The sequence below is a fragment of the Nannospalax galili genome, unplaced genomic scaffold (assembly GCF_000622305.1).
Source record: "Nannospalax galili isolate Female #2095 unplaced genomic scaffold, S.galili_v1.0 scaffold929, whole genome shotgun sequence".
NCBI classification, from domain to species: Eukaryota; Metazoa; Chordata; class Mammalia; order Rodentia; family Spalacidae; genus Nannospalax; species Nannospalax galili.
Window position 1 is genome coordinate 139,833 of NW_008359591.1, and position 19,487 is coordinate 159,319.

At 41.7% G+C, this 19,487-nt stretch overlaps 1 protein-coding gene across 2 annotated transcripts in view; it reads right to left on the bottom strand.

Moving 5' to 3' along the window:
* Positions 1-19,487, bottom strand: part of Crim1 (cysteine rich transmembrane BMP regulator 1) — a 192,886-nt gene that overhangs the window by 70,557 nt on the left and 102,842 nt on the right. For both annotated transcript variants that reach the window (XM_008823363.3, XM_008823366.3), the window contains exon 5: positions 8,195-8,316. In XM_008823363.3, the coding sequence (XP_008821585.1) occupies positions 8,195-8,316 (122 nt within the window). The remainder of the gene's footprint in view (positions 1-8,194; positions 8,317-19,487) is intronic.

Genomic DNA, 19,487 nt, shown 5'->3' on the forward strand with positions numbered 1-19,487 from the left:
TCCAACCAGAGCTACAAAAGAATAATTCCCATTTTCTAATTTATCTTACGTTTTAATAGATCTGGGTTTAAATGTTTCTTACATTTTAATTTCACCTAGGTACCGAAGTTGACAGGCGCCATAAAACGTATGAATAGATTTACTAACAGGTGAAACTCCTTTGTGTTACATATACAAACTCCCTGGAAATGAATGTCAGAGCTATGATCTACACACATGTGAAATGACAATTCTAGAACTCTTAGAAGAAAAGACAGGAGCAAATCTTTGTGACTCTGGACGAGGCAATGGCTTCTTGGATATGAAACCAAAAGCCAGAGAAAAAAACACAGGTAAATTAGACTTAGCTACTTTTCTGCTTCTCAGTGAGGCATACAGAGAGTTTAAAAGGACATTCCACAGATTTGGAGAAAGTATTATCAAATGGCCACTGAGAAGGGACATGTATATAGAGCTCGTAACTGAATAACAGAAACTGTAACTCAACTGGAAAATGGAAAACATTCTAGCTGAGGTCTTTCCAACTAAGATTTAGTTACAAGTGGCCAATAAACATATGAAATGACGTTTGCTGCCATCAGTTATTAGAGGAATGCAAACCCAAATCACAATCTCATACCTGCTCAGATGGTTGTAACAAATGAAACAAAAAGACAGGTAGAGGGTAGGTGAGGTTGTAGAAACAACAGAATTATGTATCTTATATTGATAATGGGAAAATTAAAAAATAGTTGCTCTGATGAGTGTTTGGCCATTCCTCAAAATATTAAACAGTAAACCTCATGATCAGACAATCCCACTCCTAAGTACATAGACCTATGAGAACGGAAAACAAAGTTTACGCAAAAGCATTTAGACAGAAGTGCAAAGAAGCATTATTCAAAAGAGCTGAGGAAGAGAAACAACCTAAATTTCATTAGCTGATTCTCAGATAAATAAACAATAGTATATCCATACAATGAACTATTACTTGCTCATAGAAAGCAAGGAAGCTTACTATGAATGGATCTTAAAAACACTAAGTGAAAGCAGTCAGTCACAAAAGACTATTATTATGTAACTCGGTTTAGTGTTTGCTAGGGCTGGGAGTTTGGGGGGCTAATAGGAAGTGAATGTTAATTGGTTTTAGGAATTTGTTGGGGAGGTTGATGAAACTGCACAGCTCAGTGAACTACTAACACCCACTGCACTGCACAGTTTAAACCAATGAGCTATATGGTAGCTGTCTCAATAGATGTTTTTAATTTTAAAAGCATTTTATTTATTTTTCTGCGTACCACATGCATGTAATGCCTGTGGATGCCAGAAGAGGGCGTCAGATCCCCTGGAAATGAGCTTGGGTCCTCTACAAGAGCAGCAAGCATTCTTAACCGATGAACCATCTCTCCAGACCACCAAATCACAATTTTTAAAAAAGTATTCCTAAACTAAAGGAAGTTCCCTGATCACTAAGGTGGGGAAAACTTGGATGGTAATATCCACAGCTTACATGGTACCTCTGTCTGTCCCCAAATAATTTCTTAATATGTCACCCTCAATGTTTGAAATACTTTCAGAACTCTGTATTTCCATTGCATTTAAGGTCAATTACCTTCTCATTTGATTTTGCAACCCTGTTGGGAAGACAGAACAATTAATCATTTTTACTTTGCTCTTTTTCTGTTTGTTTTTTTGAGACAGGGTCTCTTGCAGTCCCTATGTTGTTGAGGATGACTTTGAACTTCTGATCCTTGTGTCTCCACCTCTCAAGTTCTGAGACTACAGGTACATGCTACTACACCCAGTTTACGCTAACTGCATGCTAGGCAAGCACTCTACCAACTGAGCTACGTTCTCCGGCCCTATATCTATTTTTTTTTCCCTATAAGTAATGTTAAATTTAAAGAGAAGAATGTTTAATTTAAAGAAGTTAGGTGATTTGACTGAAGTCTCACAAGTAACAGTAATGTTCATGTTCAGATTTCTTTCTATAGTGATATCTAGATATATTTGTTCTGAAAACTAATAGCATGTTAAAAAGCAGGCTCTCATGATAGCTCAGAATTCTTCTATACATGTTTAGCCAACTACTTCTCTGAACTGGAACTGGAAGATCCTCAAAGCTAGATCACAATCCTAAAACGTGGAGAGAATGCTGTGCTTTTAAATAAGCCAAAGTTGCTTATGGAGTAAGGAGAAATACTGCGCTCTAAGAAAGTGGGGAATATTCAGTCAAACCAAAAAACAATTGTAAACTAATCAATATACATTATTTCACTGAGTTAGTCAACCACCTATACCATCTGAGTAATGCCACAGATCTTGGTACAGGAGTTGAAAAAGAACAGAGGGAATCCCTGGTCATACACAAAACTTTTGCAGGACTTGTTTGTTTTTTGTTTTTTTTTTTGAGACAGGGTCTCCCTGTAGCCCCAGCTGTCCTGGAACTCAAGTGCTGGGATTAAAGGTGTGAGCCACCATGCCTGGCTCTAGGACTTGTTTTTATGATGAGGCGTGCAGAAGCTTATGGGGAAGAGACTGGATTGACAGGAGAATCAGGAAGCTAGGTGTCACCAGTTAAAGCACAGGGGGAAGGCGGTCAAGGTTAGAGATGGAGAGTCTCCAAAACTACAGTCCAGAAAACACAATCCTTGACTACAATCTTTTCTGGGTTAAAAAAAACAAAAATCAGTACAATGAAATGTTTAATGCTGCAAGAAATTAATAAGGTTTTTTTTTTTTTTAAATGTTAATGGAGGTCTTCTAGGACCAATGACTAATTACTTTTTCCAGTTGAGGATAGATGTGAACCTCAGAATAGTGAGGAGACTGTGACTCTCCTCTATAAAAGGGTGACTTAAGTGGACATGGAACAGAAGTGGTATTGTGAAGGGACAGTTTGGACTTTGGAATGTACAGACACAGAAATATATCTTTTTAGTGACTTCTAGATGAGTTTGTGTCTAGCAATTAAATTTTCTATTTCTACATTCTGGAATCTTCTTTTCCTTGTAATAATCCGAAACTTTTAAAAAAGAGGCTTGTGATATAGGCTGCTAGTAAGCGCTAGTGCATGTCAAATTATACTGATTGGCAGATGCTGATAAGTCTATCAATTTTAGCAAAAGGAAAGTTTAAAATGTAGAAACTCCATAGCAAGTGTGCAAACAGGAAAGTCAGCTCCCCAAAGGTCCACTTGTGCTGTGTTTTCTCTTCAACCTTTCAGTAGGGGACAGCTCATTCCTTGCCACTAGTCTCCTTCCACCATGGAGTGAGTGGTCCAGGAAGTCAATGAACACAGAACCAAAAGCCAGAAGAGTGACAACTGTATGACGGATGGAGGCAATTTGACAATGTCTCAGCATGACAACAGCAGACTGATAGAATTACAAAGATAAGGCACAAGGGCTTCCTAAGTACCTGAAGGGCAGAAAGTGCCTTGTCTACCAAGTGCTCAAGTCTGGGCCAGGGTACGCCAAGCAAACATTTCAGAATGGGGGAAAGGGGCCAATACTTAGAAAGGACTGCAAAAGACCTCTCCTAAGCACTAGCTTAATAAGGCGGTGGGAACAACGGGTGCTCAGGTACACATTGAACAGAGTATTTCTTCCAGAGTACTGGATTCTCTGCATTTCTGGCAGACACCATGCATGCATCTGGAACCTTACTGAGCATACTTGTCATACAGACAGGGGATTCTTAACAGATGTGGTTAGTTATCAGTTTTTTTATGAACATACTTCAGGTTGTTTTCTAGGCCAACATCCTACAAGATGAGAAAGCTGATTTTTGGGTGTGGATCTCTTGTGAATGATCTTACGTGTTAATGCCTGCCAGAAAGCTCTGTCAGGATCAGTGTATGGCCATTTCCACTTTTATGAACATTTTCCATGTCTGAATAGATATCATGATCTTAATTGAGACTCTTACGTATTACTGTTCATTTAAACTCTGCACTTTAATACTGTGATTTAATACAGCACTGCAAAGACAGGCGAGCATTTTGAATGATGCAAAGACAGATTAGAAACACAAGCTACTCTACATCTTGTCTCCTTCTTCTGAATGTACTTCATACCCAGCTGAAACAGCCCTGGACTAATCTTGTGTACACAAGTGATCCTCTTGTACTTGCCCTGCCTATCACCACTTCTGGGAAAAGGACAGTGTTCTTTTTCTTTTATGCCAGTGGCAGCTTCTGATCCCTTTGAATGTGAACTAGCCACAAGTTATACCTGGCCTTCCTGAGTTTACTGTTAGTATCAAATATTATATGGCTAAAACTATTTCAGGTAGCTTCAATTGGTGTGTATCCAATATCTTAATACCACAGCTTAAACCATTAACATTCTTGGGGAGTATATTATAACTAAATTAAGCTGGAAGAGTCAGTTACCAATGATGTCACTCAAACCAAATATTCTATTTGTCTAGGTGCCTATGCATACACACTGGGAAGCTGATATGTCTGAGCATGACCACTGATCACTTCTGCATTCTACACCTATTTATCTCAACCACCAGTGCCTACAGACTGAGAGGTGGGCCGTGTGTAAGGTGATAGGGAGAATTAGGACACAAAGGAGCAGACAAGCCCATTTGGCCATGAGGTTATCCTGTAGCTCCAGCTAACTGCTGATAAAACATCTACCTGCTTTTGATCCGGAGCATCACAGAATTGTCTCTTGAAGGAGGTGGTCAACTGTTCACCACTCAATCATGTCTTTTGTTCCCCTGATTGCTAACAACATAGCTCTCCGTCAATGCGACCTCACAAGCCCCACTCTCAACTCTCATCCCATCACAGACTTGTCTTCTGGTCAGCCACTCTGCTCTCCCTCTACTAACACAAGACCAAACCAAGTGCAGAGAGAAGGAGTATTTACAGGGGACAGTCTCCCATCTATTCACCCAGGATGGTGTTTCTACAACTCAGGAGTTCTTGAGTTCTGTTGAGAGTATTTTTATAACTCATATTTTCATTTTAATTTTTATCTTTAGAAAATAACATAAGCCCATGGGTCAGCTTAGAAGCCAAGTCCTGCTGTCAGAACTCTGTTTCTGCACATGTGGTTGGTGTTGTTAGTATCAATCTACTCCTTCCTCAACTGGGGTCTCTGGAACAATTAAGTGAGGATCTAAAGTCAGTGTTCCAGGCATCTGTCTAGCTGTGTTTTTCTGATTTCTTGAAACTGCTTTCAACTGATATTAATTGTACTAATACCTTGCTTTTTATTCAGAACCACCACTGGGTGCAGGTTTCTACATTGTAGTGTTGAAGCAACTTAACACATAGCTTTCTTTATCAACCTGTGCTTTCTTCTTAATTTCCATGTGAGGAACCTCCATTAGAAACCACGTGTGCCTTTGTCCAGCCTTTTGCCCCCCAAAAGAACTGTATATCTGACCCTATCTCCTTCTACATTTTAATGACAGGAAGCTGGGGGGCAAATCTGATTATTTAACTCTGGCAACTATATAAACTACAAAGACACTTATAAGCCTGCATACCTGTGTGCACTCTGTTTAATTTTCACTTTCAACTTTTGCTGACAACCCTACGGCTATTCTCTTCTCTAATATTTAACCACTGTTATTAAGTCTAGTCTCACTGTATAGCTGGCTGAAATCCTTGTGGATAAGCAAGTTTCTCTCTCTCTCTCTCTCTCTCTCTCTCTCTCCCCCTCTTCCCTCTATCTCCCAAGACAGTGATAGAGAGAGCAACAGAGAGACAGAGAGAATAGACCTTGGCTTTTCTAAGTCATGACAATGAAGCTTTGATTATGATTTATAAATGATAACCTTGTGTCATGAACAAGATTTTTCCAAGAGCTGAGTAATAAATACTCATATTAACATATAAATACATGTGGGTGTATGTATATATGCATCTGTCTAAATAAGATATAGCTAAGACAAATTCTTCTTAAAAACATTCTGTAGAATTTCAGTTCTCATAGAATTATAGTTACTATACTTCTACAACTCAATGACCAGTATAATAAGAGACACTAACTATATAGCCAGGCATTAAATAAAGCAAAGATAATACAACAAAACTTACAAGAAAGAAACAATCATAAGAAACACAGTAACTCTGGTTTGCTGTCTCAATGTTTTCTTGTGGCAGAGGGCAAATCCTATTCCCAAGATCCAAGTCCTATAAAAAGTGCCTATAAATAAGGTTAAGCCCTGAAGATTGATACTGAGGTCACAGGAAAGGGGGTGAAGCTATTAGAGGAGGAATGTCAGAATGGAGAGAGATATATAGTTAATGTCCTGATAGAAAGGCATGGTACTTGAGTTTCTAGAATCAAGAAGGCCAGAGAGAAGATGGGCGCTTTTCCTCTCCCAATGAAACGAAGAGCAAATTTCTCTCACTGTAGGCGTTCTTTCCTGGAGACAAATGACAAGATTTGAAAGTGTAGGGTGATGAGACATGGGGCATTCCTGCCAAGTGACCCTTCCCTGAGTTTCCATGTAACAAGGGAACATGTTCTCAAGCAAAGAAAGATGTATGAATCAGATCTCTCACTTGCTCAATCAGGAACATCTAGGGAGCCTCTGTGAGACCCATGATAAACTGACATCCACAGACGTGAGGTGATGAGATAGTCTCTGCTCTTCGAACAGTTCATGTTACAGATTGAGAGAGACATTAGTGTTCTTTCAGAAACAGCACTGAGAAAGAGCACATTTGAGAAGTTGCAAGCCCAGGGTAAGGAGTGATGATTTCTGTCTCGAGTGGTACAAGAATTATGGCACGAGTTAAGTATTCACAGAAAACAGTGAAAGTTAAGCATTCACAGAAAATCACCTACAATAAATCACACTGAGCAGAGCCAGAGAGAAAAGGTCTGCTTGTCCATCGGCTGGTATTTAACAGACAAAACTACTGGCTGGGTGGTAACGGGAGTGATGGGAGACACTTATAAGAGATTTAAGCACATGGAACTTTTTCCGAACCCTTCCCTGTATGCTTCTATTTATAAGGTCTGTATATCAGGATGCTTAGCCTTACTGTCTCCATCACCCACCACCAATCTCCAGAGCAGTGTTCCGTGAGTGTGGACAGAATGAGAGCACACTGAATAAGAAAGATTGTTTGTACTGGAAGCATAATTCGGGGATTTCACATATACTACATCGCTTCATTTCAGTATTACTCATTCCATTTTACAGTTGTGGAACTGAGGCCCTGGGAGACCATGAGCCTCCCTCAGCTACATAGCGAGTTGGGGAGGAAGCGATCTTCAACTGAGCTCATCTGGTCTGAGGTTTATCTTGACCACAAAGCTACAATGCTGGGGTTTCTTCAGTGCGAACCAAAGCAACACGACAAATGACTGTTCGACCAAAAAAATACAAGATCGCAATTCAAACAGGATTTGAGTTTAGCATGGCTTTTCTGTGTGGTGAAGGGGGACCTCAGAAGTGAGGATGCAGGCCTTCCAGAGCCCAAATTCCTAGAGGCAGTAGCTAATACTTATGCTTCTGTATGGGTAATTTTGTTCTATCTGCTCAAATCTATTTCTGTTTCATCCATGTCCGGGTATCAATTATGTTCCATGCAACTGCTGATATATAACTTGTTTTAGTTTTTCCCCCTGAAAATTCCAGTTGAGAAACATGTGTCAGGCTGTCCTCTCTGTTAGCATCTAAATCTAATAAATACCAAGTCATCAAATACCAACCTCCCTTGCGAAAGGTATGAGTGAAAGGCAGGTTCTGCTGAAGGATTCTTGTGACTGGAGAATCTTTTCTGAGGCCATGACGGTAAAGTCTAAAGCAGGCCAACACTGATCCCAAACACTGATCAAAGACGTTCTCCCTAACTAGGAGAACAGTGACCTGGAAGAACAGGCTCTTTTCTATTTCAACATGTGCTAGTTTCTATGTGGTTTTAGTCAGATTATCTCTCAACAGCAATAAGGGATAGGGAAGTAATGGGCTCTATGATTCTTCTTTCTGAAACCCCCAAACTTTGTACAATTCTGACGTATCCACGTGATCTGCTCAAGTCAGTCTCCAATCCCATCCTGTCTTCCCATCCTGTCTTGGTTGCATGGTGAGATCCTAAGCATTTCTGAGTGACACTCAGCATGTTCCTGAGTATGCTCCCTGCTCAGTAATGGGCAGCAGAGGCTAGGTGACCCTCCCTCCTCCTCTGCAGAACAAATGTACACTCTCTGAAAACAAGAGAAACCCCACGTACCATTAACACATTCAAAGATATCACAGCACTTTCCAGGTGTCCCATCTCCACGAGAGACTATGCGGGGAGTGGATCCCACCTCACACACGGGGAAACCACATAAGCCAGAGAGACACTCGCATCTGAAACCAAAGAAAAAGGAAGGAAAACCCCATGAATAAACAACAACACAGAAGTCAGGAGACCTCAAACAAAGTGGCAAGTACCTGGTCTACTTGATACAGCTTGGTTTACCTGGCACAGTAAGGGAATGGGGAAGGGTTCTACCATTAAGATGCTTTCCAAATAACTACAGCTCATAACTATAGCCCAATTTAAACTTTGCCCATTTGGCAGATACATTTCTAAAAGGCACTCCCTTGTTTCTTAGTTAACCAGGCTGGTACTGATTGTAATATCTGACAATGACTTAAAGCCATCTCTATATGCACACATTATGTCAGGGAATGAGTGCTCCCTCTAGTAAGTGCCCCAGACTGCAACTTTGCTGCTAGTGATGGGTAGGTGTTCTCTAGAGGTTTTTTTTTTTATTACTTTTTCTTTCTAAGTTACTGGCTTTTCAGTCTTTCCTTATCAGTATGGTAGTCTTTAGGAGCACCCTCCTCTTGACCAATACTTAATTTATATTTGCATGCAATATACAAAAGCGATTGAAGATTGAAGTCTATAATTAGGGGGCCCAAGGTTTAGTAAATGGACTTTGTAACAGTTGTCTTAGAAGTGAAAAGTCTTAATCCACTGAACTCTCTAAGCAACCATATGTGCATGTCATCTATTGCTACATGCATACATAAGGTATTTCATGACCTGTAACTTTTGATCACCCTTGATTCAATTCTGCTGTGAAACCTGCCTAAACAGAGAAACTTCATTACTAGAGGTGCTGCAATGAAATTAAAAGTTTGGAAATGAGATCCTTGGCAGCTAGGTTTCAGCGTACACATGCAGTAGCAGGGAAGGAGCCACTAACCCTTTGTCCCAGGACACCCCTGGGTACAGACTATGGGTGAAATTCTGGAGAGAATGATGGAGGAAGATGCCAGGTTGTAAGAAGTAAAAGAAAGACATCTCCAAGAGAGATATGTTGGCAGGAAGTGTGTGGATGGGGGTCAAGATCACGCAAGGGAGCACTCCTAGCAGGGAAGAACTGTAATTGATTCATTAATCCTGTTCTTTCCTTTCTTGTTTAAGTGATTGGTTTGGCCTCCTATTGTTCTTTGGCTCTTAATAAATTAAAACGCTTGTTGTCCTCAATATCTCAATAATCAGGCCCAGAGAGTCAATGACATTTACAGTTAACTGTGGAACATGAAAGGAAGTTAAAATTTGTCCCAAAGACCATTAAAACCACTGGAAGGATGAAAATGATCCCCCCTCCACCCCTTTTGGTTCCTCCACATAGGATGATGGTTAGATTCCTGGGAGAAGACGGTGTTAGCTCATTAAGGTCTTACTGCAATTGTTCTGCCTACAATTTAAGATAAACATCTGCTTGTTTTATGGGACTTGAGCTAGGAGCTCTGTATTCTTGCAGGATAATCACCTTTTAGAGCTGAGTACTGTGAGCGAGCCTGTTAGTATCTGGTAAGGTTTTCTGTATTCCTATTCCTTCAGGCTTAAGGGCCTAGCCACTGCAGTTTTAAGCACATACTCCCACCACTGTGACAGGATAGTTTGGTGTGTTGCTCACATTACTGCATTTGACACTATACCACGTAAATTCTTCACATTGAGAGGCGTACCCTGGTTCTCATATGCAGATGTGATCACAACTGACAGCATCCTGTAATAACAGCCACCTATTTCTTACATATTTCCTAGATTCACATTTGGCTACTGCTGTGTTGCGGAGAATCATTCTTAAATACCAACGGGTACATGTTTGCCGAAGAAGCAGCTTTTCGGGTGTCCTTCAACACTTCAGCAATCTGTCCTGGGACGTCAGTGCACTTCTGTGCTAGACTCTCTGCTGGACTGTGGGAAACCACACCCCATCAAAAGCTATGACTCAGTTTGCCCTACCTCTGCCCTATTTCCCAATGTTTAAATGCCTCTATTATTATCTTTAGAAAACCATATCAGCACCATGCAGATGACCTAAAACTACTCAGAAAAACTAACCCATTTACAAAAGTAAAATCCTTTGTGCTGAATTTTGACTACCGAGCCTAGAATGGCTGGTTGGCAAACAGCCATGATCTTTGCAAGCTGATTTGTTCCTGGCTCCTGGCCTCTTGCCTACTTAACCCCTGTGAGCACTTCCTACCCAGTGCATCATTTGACTTCTGAGAGCTTCCTTGGAGCCTAAAATTAGCACTTTCATGAAAGAACTTAGGAAGGAATCCAAAAGGTGAATATCTGGACTCAGGTCTGATACCTCTTGGGTAGCTGTTAGGTCTAAATCTTGCAAAACTACCATTTTTTTTTTTTTTGAAGGTTGAAAATGGCCAAACAGTTAGCCATTTATTTCATATAGTTAAAGACAATTCACCTGAGTTACCTGCTGCCGGACAGTCTACGTTTACTCTGTCAGGTAGCAATTATTGCAGACCCCTGGCTTAAGTGAGCATTTTTCGCTTTATAGATGGGTACAGTGAGACACTGGTGAAATTAAATGGGGTTTCCTGTTCTCTCTGTTTTCTGCTAGAAGTAACAAGACTTTCTTCTGAGTCATGTGGAGGAAATGCTGAATTACAGAACAACTGAAGCATACAGACTGTACTTTGTCCTCACCACCTTTTTTCTCCTCATTTTTATCCCCCCGCCCCATCTTCCCCTTCCCCTCTACCCCAGCCCCTGGGTAAGGAGCAAGCAAAGCAAAAGAGAAAACAGATGGATTAAGGGCAGAAGAAACTAACATGAGACAGATGCTTAAAGAGGCTGATGTCATCACTACCCCTCCCCAATTTCCTGCACTGCTTTCCCTCACTCAGGCCTTGCCACGCCCAGCCGACTGCTTTGTTCCTGTACTCACTTCCACAGTCAACATTCTTCTCCTTGTTTGATTTACTAGTGTCTCAGCCTAGCACTCAACACCCTGATTTCCATATAATTCCCCCCCCCAGTCTGTCTGTATTTCCCTTCATTTTCCTTATGTTATAATAACTCTCTTCTCCAGGCAAGCTCTTGCTTTATTGTTTGTGCTTCTTGCCCTACTGCCTCCCAGACATTCCTTGTCTAGTCCACATGTCAGCTGTCTTTCAGGCATCAGCTCTTCTGAACACACTTATCTGAAACCTTCTCTCCCTCTGCTTTGGGGGTCACAAGCTCTTTTTGTACCCATTGTGTATAGTCATTGTATAAAATGGGATAGAATTGGAAACTAAGAAAGAATGGATATTAAATAATAAACTAGATACAAAAGAAAGGGAGAAACACAGGCAGAGATTCGAGATGGAAAGCTGAACAGGCTCCTCCAGACAGAGCTATGTGAGGATACTTTGAGCAGTGAGCCTCTGCTTTATGAGAAAGAACTCATATACATTGTAGCTATCCTTCTAAAGTGTACGATCCTGTACACTGGTTTAACAGTTGCAAGACTGCACAACCACTATTGGCACTCTGATCAAGACACTTTCATCAGCTCAAGCAGAACTCCGAACCACCCCCACTTCTGCAACCACCCCCACTTCTGCCCCCAGACCCTAGCAACTGCTGATGTATGCTTTGCCTCTGTGGGCTTGCCTATTCTGGACAGTTCATATAAACTGAATCATAAGAGGCCTAAGGCTTCTTTTTTAACTTTAAACAAGAAGCAACCTGTATTTGCAATTTGTCAGAAAAAAAAGCTTCTAATGTTATCCTCAGTATTAAGATAATGATCAATCTAAGTACCACATTAATAAATTTTTGTATAATGTAATCACGGCTGTAGCCAGGTGGGACTTGGTTAATCTCCCCTGTGCCCCCTGCCAGTAGGAACTGGGATTCAACCTGATGAGCAACTTGAGTGCCTGAGTGCAATGCTGAACAGCACTCAGGAATCACAGAAACCCCTAGAGGGCACTCACCTCCTTAGGAGCCTCATACTGCTGGGTCTCTGGCTAACAGGCAGTTGAGTGCATCCTTGTTCTTTGCCAGTCTTTTGCTTCCTGGACTACATACACGGTCCCAGGCATTCCCGAAGCTCCTGGATACAGCTTATTGGGGTTTACAAGTCTGGCCTCTGTGTATCTTTCAGCTTCCACATTCCACTGGATGCTCTGTGTGTTCTCAGTCTATCACCAATGGCAATCTGCCATTCATTAAGTACAATGGCCAGCCCTCACTCCTGTCAACACAGACCACAGCTCACATGCCCACCCAGCCTCAACTCCTGCCTCCTCTTTGGCCCTGGCAAAAGAGCCCACAGGTCCAAACATCCAAAAGAATTTCTATGGTCAAAAACAACCAAGATTACATGCTGAGTCCTATTCATTTCAGGTGTTTGTACCTAAATGTCCTTTAGTGTAAATGCATCCACTAGAGTCTAGTCAGCCCACCCAGTGGTTGTATGTAAGTTATATTCTCCCTCATGGTGGGGGAAGGGAGACATGGATTGGGGAGGGGGGTCTGGATGTGAGTGGGAAATATTGTATGAATTTTTTTTCCTTTTTAAAAAAATATATTTATTATTTTCATTTTATGTGTACGCGTGTATTGCCTGCATGTAGGTAAGTGCACCCGTGTCGTACAATGCCCACGGAGGTAAGAAGAAGCTGTCGGATCCCCTGGGACTGGAGTTACGGACAGTTAGCTGTCATGTGGGTGCTGGGATTTGAACCTGGGTCTTCTGCAAGAACAACCAGTGTTCTTAACCACTGAGCCATCTCTCCAGCCCTATTATATGAAATTTTAAAAGCTCAGTAACAAAAAGTTTTTTTAAAAAAAAACCAGGATTAATTTTCTCTCCTCTGACCTTTAAGAATACACAGGGTACCTAATTCTTGTAGAGGACCTGCTTATTATACTAATCATACTGAATCTCCTGTGAGTCACTCCTTTAGTGCAGAGGGGATATCTTATTTGTGTTACATACAAAAATGTGCAGCAATGACATCCAAATAGATTATCTGGAACCAACATTTTTTTTTCACCGTTATTCAGTTAGAGCTTAGAGCATGCACCGTTTTTATTTTTAAACTTTTTAACATTTGAAGTGGAGAATGTATAGGTGCCATGTTTTTCAAAATCTGTATGTGGAAGAAAGACAATGGGATTTTCTTACAATGCAGACTCAAGTGTTGCACTTGAGGACCAATCTGAGGAGGAACTATAGAACATGCTTGCCTGAGCCCTCCAGGAACCCATCTTCTAGGGTCCTTGTGTCTAGATGTGCAGACGCTGAGCCGCCAGGGTATAAATCTTACTTTCCATTTGAGAAGAACAGGTACTACTTGATTTTAGCATTTTAATGGGAGTGATGCTTGTTAGTACTGTTCTCCATCATCTAAAAGGACTGCTCTGAATGTTATTTCTTAGGAGTGATGGAAGAAAAACACAACTTATTTACTAATAACATACTGTCATCCATCAGAAAAATGGGAAATCACTAGCAATCCACTTCAGTTCTCAGAAAGTTGATTTTCTCACCCATAAAGTAAGACACCCAGTCATAATAAGCATTCTTCTAGCTACACAATCCCATGATCCTACTGCTGCCATTCCCATCCCCATCAGCGCTGCTCTCTTCACTGCTTGTCACTGACAGAACTGTGTCACTTCTAAATCCAATTGTTCCTCTTTCCTCTTGCATCCCCTCAATCTTATCAACCTTCAGACCTCGCTCCCCAAACCTACGTCCCTGTAACTTTTGTTCTTCCTGGGTTATAAGAGTTTCATATTTCCAATTTTTTTCCTGGGGGGCAGGGGATAACCCTGGACAATGCAGGAGAAGCAGTGGCATACCAGAAGCTAGAGTCCCAGTATCATGGGACAGGTCTGAGACCTTTCAAAGCTAGGTTAGAGAATCAATGGTGCTTGTGTGTGTGTGTGTGTGTGTGTGTGTGTGTGTGTGTGTTTAAAATGAATGAAGAAAGAAACTTTAAAGGACACTAAATGGGAGGGGGGGCTGACATTGAAGCTGTAGGGAAGTGGGTCCTCTGCCAGCCCTACAGTCTTCTTTGCAAAGTACAAGAGTGCCCTAGGAATGTGCCCTGGGGTGGGAGCCAGCACCCCAAGGGTAAATGTCATTCTAACAGTACCCAACAGTGATATCTCTTCAGAGGAGGAAATCTGAAGCTGTATACTATCAGCACATCTTCCCTGACACACTTGTCTCTGTCCTTGTCCTAGAGAAAAAACAAGCCCAAATTAGTGAGGTTCTCTGGAAGAGATTTCTTCCAATACTGGTTTATTCCACATCTGAATAGAATGCCTGAGCCTTCAGAAGGGGAGGCATCTCTGTCTATTTACAGGTGGGAAAAGGTTTCTCTTGAGTTGGAAAACAAGAAGACAAGAAGCTTTAAAGCACTTGTACTACTAGGACTCCAAATTATGTAAATAGCTTGTCAAGAATGGAAATTATGACACATAAAGTGCAATCCTACGCTATAAAAAGCAGCTTCAAATTTAATTAAATCTGATGCTCTATCTTCCTGCTGATTCGATTTCTTACCTCTTTCCAGGAATGGACAACATGACAAAAAGACTGCAAATAAAACATCCAAAAGAAATAGGGTTGACATCGAAGGGTTTAACTACCATTTTGGAAAACAGTACAGCCCTCTATGGAAGTTTCTCAGGCTCGAATTTCCCTCCCGTCTCTCCTGAGGAGATTTATCAGTCCCTGAAGGACTGCTGACCCTACTTCACCCTTTCTCCAGCTAATCCCTACATGAGCTCCTTGAATCTTCATCACTGAGTCACAGCCAGTCCCGAGAAACATGCACTGCTGTCCAACACTCATCTTCCCCGCTACAGGGAGCTGTTCCCAACGCAGCAGGTAACTGCATATCCCTTACCACTTTCTCTTCAGAGACAGGAGGAAAGCAGCTTGGATTTCTGTGGTTGTTATGCTTTGCTTGCTTTTCTAGGAGGAGGAATTGATGGATGTGCTCTCACTGAGGACAAGCAGGTAACTAATATTAATAAGAATAGCAAAGTCTATTGTATGCCATTAAAGTAGTCATGGTTTCTCTCGTTCCAGCTTTGTCAAGGGACAATTATGGTTTCCTCCTAAAAAATGCCCATAGCCCAGGAAGCCCAAGTTGCAAATCTGAGAGAAAAGTGGTATACACTGTAGAGAAATGCAAGCTATAAAGTCCACATGGTTCCCGTAAAAGCTATAAAGTCCTCTTCTAGAACTGTATTTCACAGCAAGTTGGCATGGTGAGGGCAGAGCAATGGTGCTTTCTACACATGGCTATCTTGATGTATTACTTGCTAAGGAATGTTGAGACAGGCCTGAAAGAGGCCTGAGGAGGCCAAATTTGGCAACAGGCTAACCAGAGGCCCAGAAACAGATGAAAATAATCCCTGGGTCCCTGTTGAAAATGGTAGGGCTGGAACCCCGAAGGCACTCCCAACCACCCTGGTCTAGTTCAACAGTCTGACACAGATATGAAAAGCTGACCCATCCCAGGAGTGGAGGGTGCTCTGCCTCTACTTCCTTAGGTCTGAAGTAAGGGACTGGTGTTTTCTTTCTGGCAGGGCAGGAGGGAGAGATGTCCAGAGGACCAGTCAGGACAAAGAAGAAAGAAGAGAAATTGGTACATAAAGGAGGAAGACTGGGTATGGACATGAGAATATGCTTTTTTTTAAAAAAAATTATTTTTATTTTATGTGTATGCATGTATTGCCTGCATGTAGGTAAGTGTACCTGTGTTGTGCAATGCCTACAAAGGTCAGAAGAGGCTGTCAGATACCCTGGGATGGGAGTTACAGACAGTTGTTAGCTGCCGTGTGGGTGCTGGGATTCAAACCCGGGTCTTCTGCAAGAACAACCAGTGTTCCTAACCGCTGAGCCATCTCTCCAGCCCAAGAGAATATGCTTTTTTAAAAAAATATTTCATTCGTTATTTTTATTTTATGTGTAAGAGTGTATTGCCTGCATGTATGTGAGTGCACCCATGCCGTGCAATGCTGCAGAGGTCAGAAGAGAGCTTCATATTCCTCTGGAACTGGAGTTATGGACGGTTCGTAGCCGCCATGTGGGTGCTGGGAATCGAACCTGGGTCCTCTGCAAGAACAGTCAGTGCTCTTAACCGCTGAGCTATCTCTCCAGCCCTGAGAATATGCTTTAATAGCAATGTAAACTATTCTCATTCCAGAGCCTGGGATCACCAGCTGCCTTAGAAATGGATGCTCTGGGGTGTGGAATCCACTTGTCTACAAACACATAATCATTTTGTAACTATTTACTGAGAATATACAGGCAGCTGACATGAGGCTGGCTGGATGCTCAGGTCTTAGCTTCAGTTCAGGGAGTTAGTTTAGGAGGGCAATGGACAGGAGGGCATAATGAGATGCAGGCTGTTCAACCCTCTCCCTGGGATACATGACAAACAAACACTGATGGCATCTGAACAAATCCACTAAGCTCAGCTTCCACTGCTGGGTCTGTACACACTCCTCAGGCCTCCAGAGTCATCAGGGGGTCTGAGCTGGCACTGAAGCAGATGACTTTAAACAAGTATCCACTTGGCTCCCTGTGGGCAGTCAATTCCAACCTCTTATCTTTATCATCAGCATAAAGTGCAGGATTGTACTGTCTCTCATCTTCTGAGGAATATACATCTTCTGAGTACTGCTCCGTCCCAGAGACCTGCCTTCTTTATCAACCTTCCCTTCAACTGAAGCCCAGGAACCAAACCTATCATCTGTGCATCAACAAAAAATACATCACTCAAATATTTTTACACCTGCCCAGCTCTCCCTTAAACATATTCGTGTATTTCCAGAGAGACCGGAGAATCTTTCACACTTATCTATTCTCCTGTGGTGGATGGAAAGGAAGTCAACAGTCTCCAAAGTAACCACTGGTCATGCCCATGTTGTGGTTTTCCACTCACGCAAACACTCCTTCTCTGTGGCTCTGATTTCTACCCAAGGCACAGAATGGACATTGACATAAGATAGTGTCTGTCTATTTAGGATCTATGTGACCTTGGCAGCTTGGATACATTATATACTCTTTCTAAGTCTCAAGTGAACCACATGGAAAATGGAGGTGGTTAAAATGTCTGTATGTCATACGACTGCTCTGCATATTAAAGGAACTGATACATGAGAAACATCTAGGATAGGGGTTGAAACCTAAAAGCATTCAACACCTGTTCTCTATTTTATATAAATTGGGAGGCTTCAGGGGTTGCAGATGAAGAAGTTTCAACACTCTGGCCTCACATGATCCTTCAGGATCCAGGGTCCTTGTTGTTTCCCCTGTCCCTGTTAAGGGACTCATTCTATTGGCCAAGTCTCTGAAGTCATGCATCCTACTTGTAGATGAAAATGGTCCATCCTCCCAGTACTCCACATACTCTTCAACCTCACAGAGTCATCTACTCCTAGATTTTGACTTTTCTCCCAAGCCTGGGCCTCATCCTGATGGGACCTTTTTTAAATAGAGGAGCCCCAAATCTGTGGTGATTCACCCGAACCCACCTGAGTCTGATCTTTCTAATATCTTTAAATTTCCCACCTCTTTTTTCCTCCTCCTGTATCTGTTCTTTCCATTGTAACCTTAAATCATATAAACTAAGGACAGGAACCTGAAAGTCGGGAGGAGTCAAGGGAAAATCCTAAAAAATGGAGTAGGCATGCAGACAGCTGGGGAAGGGGGTGAGGGGGTACTGCCTCCGAGAGCTGTGACTACTCACATTGCCCTGCCTTACACTCATTTAGAAAACTTTAATGTGAAACTTGCTGGTTTTTAAATGTTGGTAATTATTTTAAAGATGGCAAAGAAAGTCATCTCAAGAAATGAAACATGTCTCAGGATCAAATGTGTCCCAAGGATGCTAACTGCAAATTGGGACTCCACCCACTGACTTGCTCCGTGCCTAAGGCTGCTGGGAAGAGCACAGCCCTGGCAGGAGCCATTCCACCCATGGCAACTTGTGTCAAACAGCCCTCCCTTTATTCCCAAGAACCACCTCTTCCATGACAGTGTAGGCATAGTAATAAATGGCTGACGATATGGAGTGGGGAGGCTGGGGAGGCACAGAATGTACAGTGTCCACCAAGAGTGAGTGAGTGGGTGGGCACAGATGGAAGGCATTCTAAGTACAGAAGGACCTACTAAGTGCACAAACACAAGAATGGAGCTAGTGTGGTGAGTTGGGAGCAAATTATTCGGCCACTGGAAGTGTACCATGTGTCAAGACAAAGACGGGGCAATATTATCAAGGGACTGGCATTGATTATGGTAGAGAGGCATAGGCACTGGGTAACAAGGGGCTGTGCCTACCATTTTAAGAAGCATTTTTTTCTTGTGATAGGAAAGAAAAAGAAAATCATATACAAGTGACGTAGTCTTGCAGTGAGGTGGTTATCTGGGGAAAAAATCCATTCCATTTTTCTTGAATCATAAAAATAGATGGAATTAGTACAAATATTTAAAACTGCAAAGCACATTTAAAAATTGGAAAAAATCAATGACTACAATAGTCTAGAACGCCCTTTCGTGTTTCTCCATCTGCTGAACTCGGACTCATTCCTAAAGACTCAGCTCAAAAGTCAAATCTGACTGTTTTCCAAATAGGAATTACTATCCCTTTGCTCCATAAGCTTCTTGTTACGTTGCACACTTCAGACTTCTACAACACACAGCACTTAAAGCTACAACGACTTATTTACCCTTGCCTTCCCTTAAGCTGAAGGCTCTGGCACCATTACTATATTTTATTTCTTCCAGGTAACAACATCCAGCACATGACAAACATTCAAGATATTTGCTTTCTCAACAAATCAGTAGAGGGTTTGGGTGCTGGACATGCCACAGATTCTCTATAGAATTTAGTTAAACTTATTACTGACTTGTGCAAGTCACTCGTGGGAGAGAACCATGTACAAAGTAGGTCCCTGCCCTCAAAGTACACAGTTTAGTCTATCATGCTCCATGTATGGCTTCCATTACCCATTTTTAAATAGGAAGTTCTAGAAATAAATAATCATGTTATAAATAACACTGTGTATATGTATGTCTAGGGGGTCTCATCCTATAAACCCAGACAGGTCTCAAACTCATGGTAATTCTCCTGCCTTAACCTCCAGTTGCTGGGATTATAGGCATAAGCTACCTAGACCAGCATAAATAATTTTTATTACAGTACATTATTGTAATTACTATATTTTGTTATTATTATTAATCTCT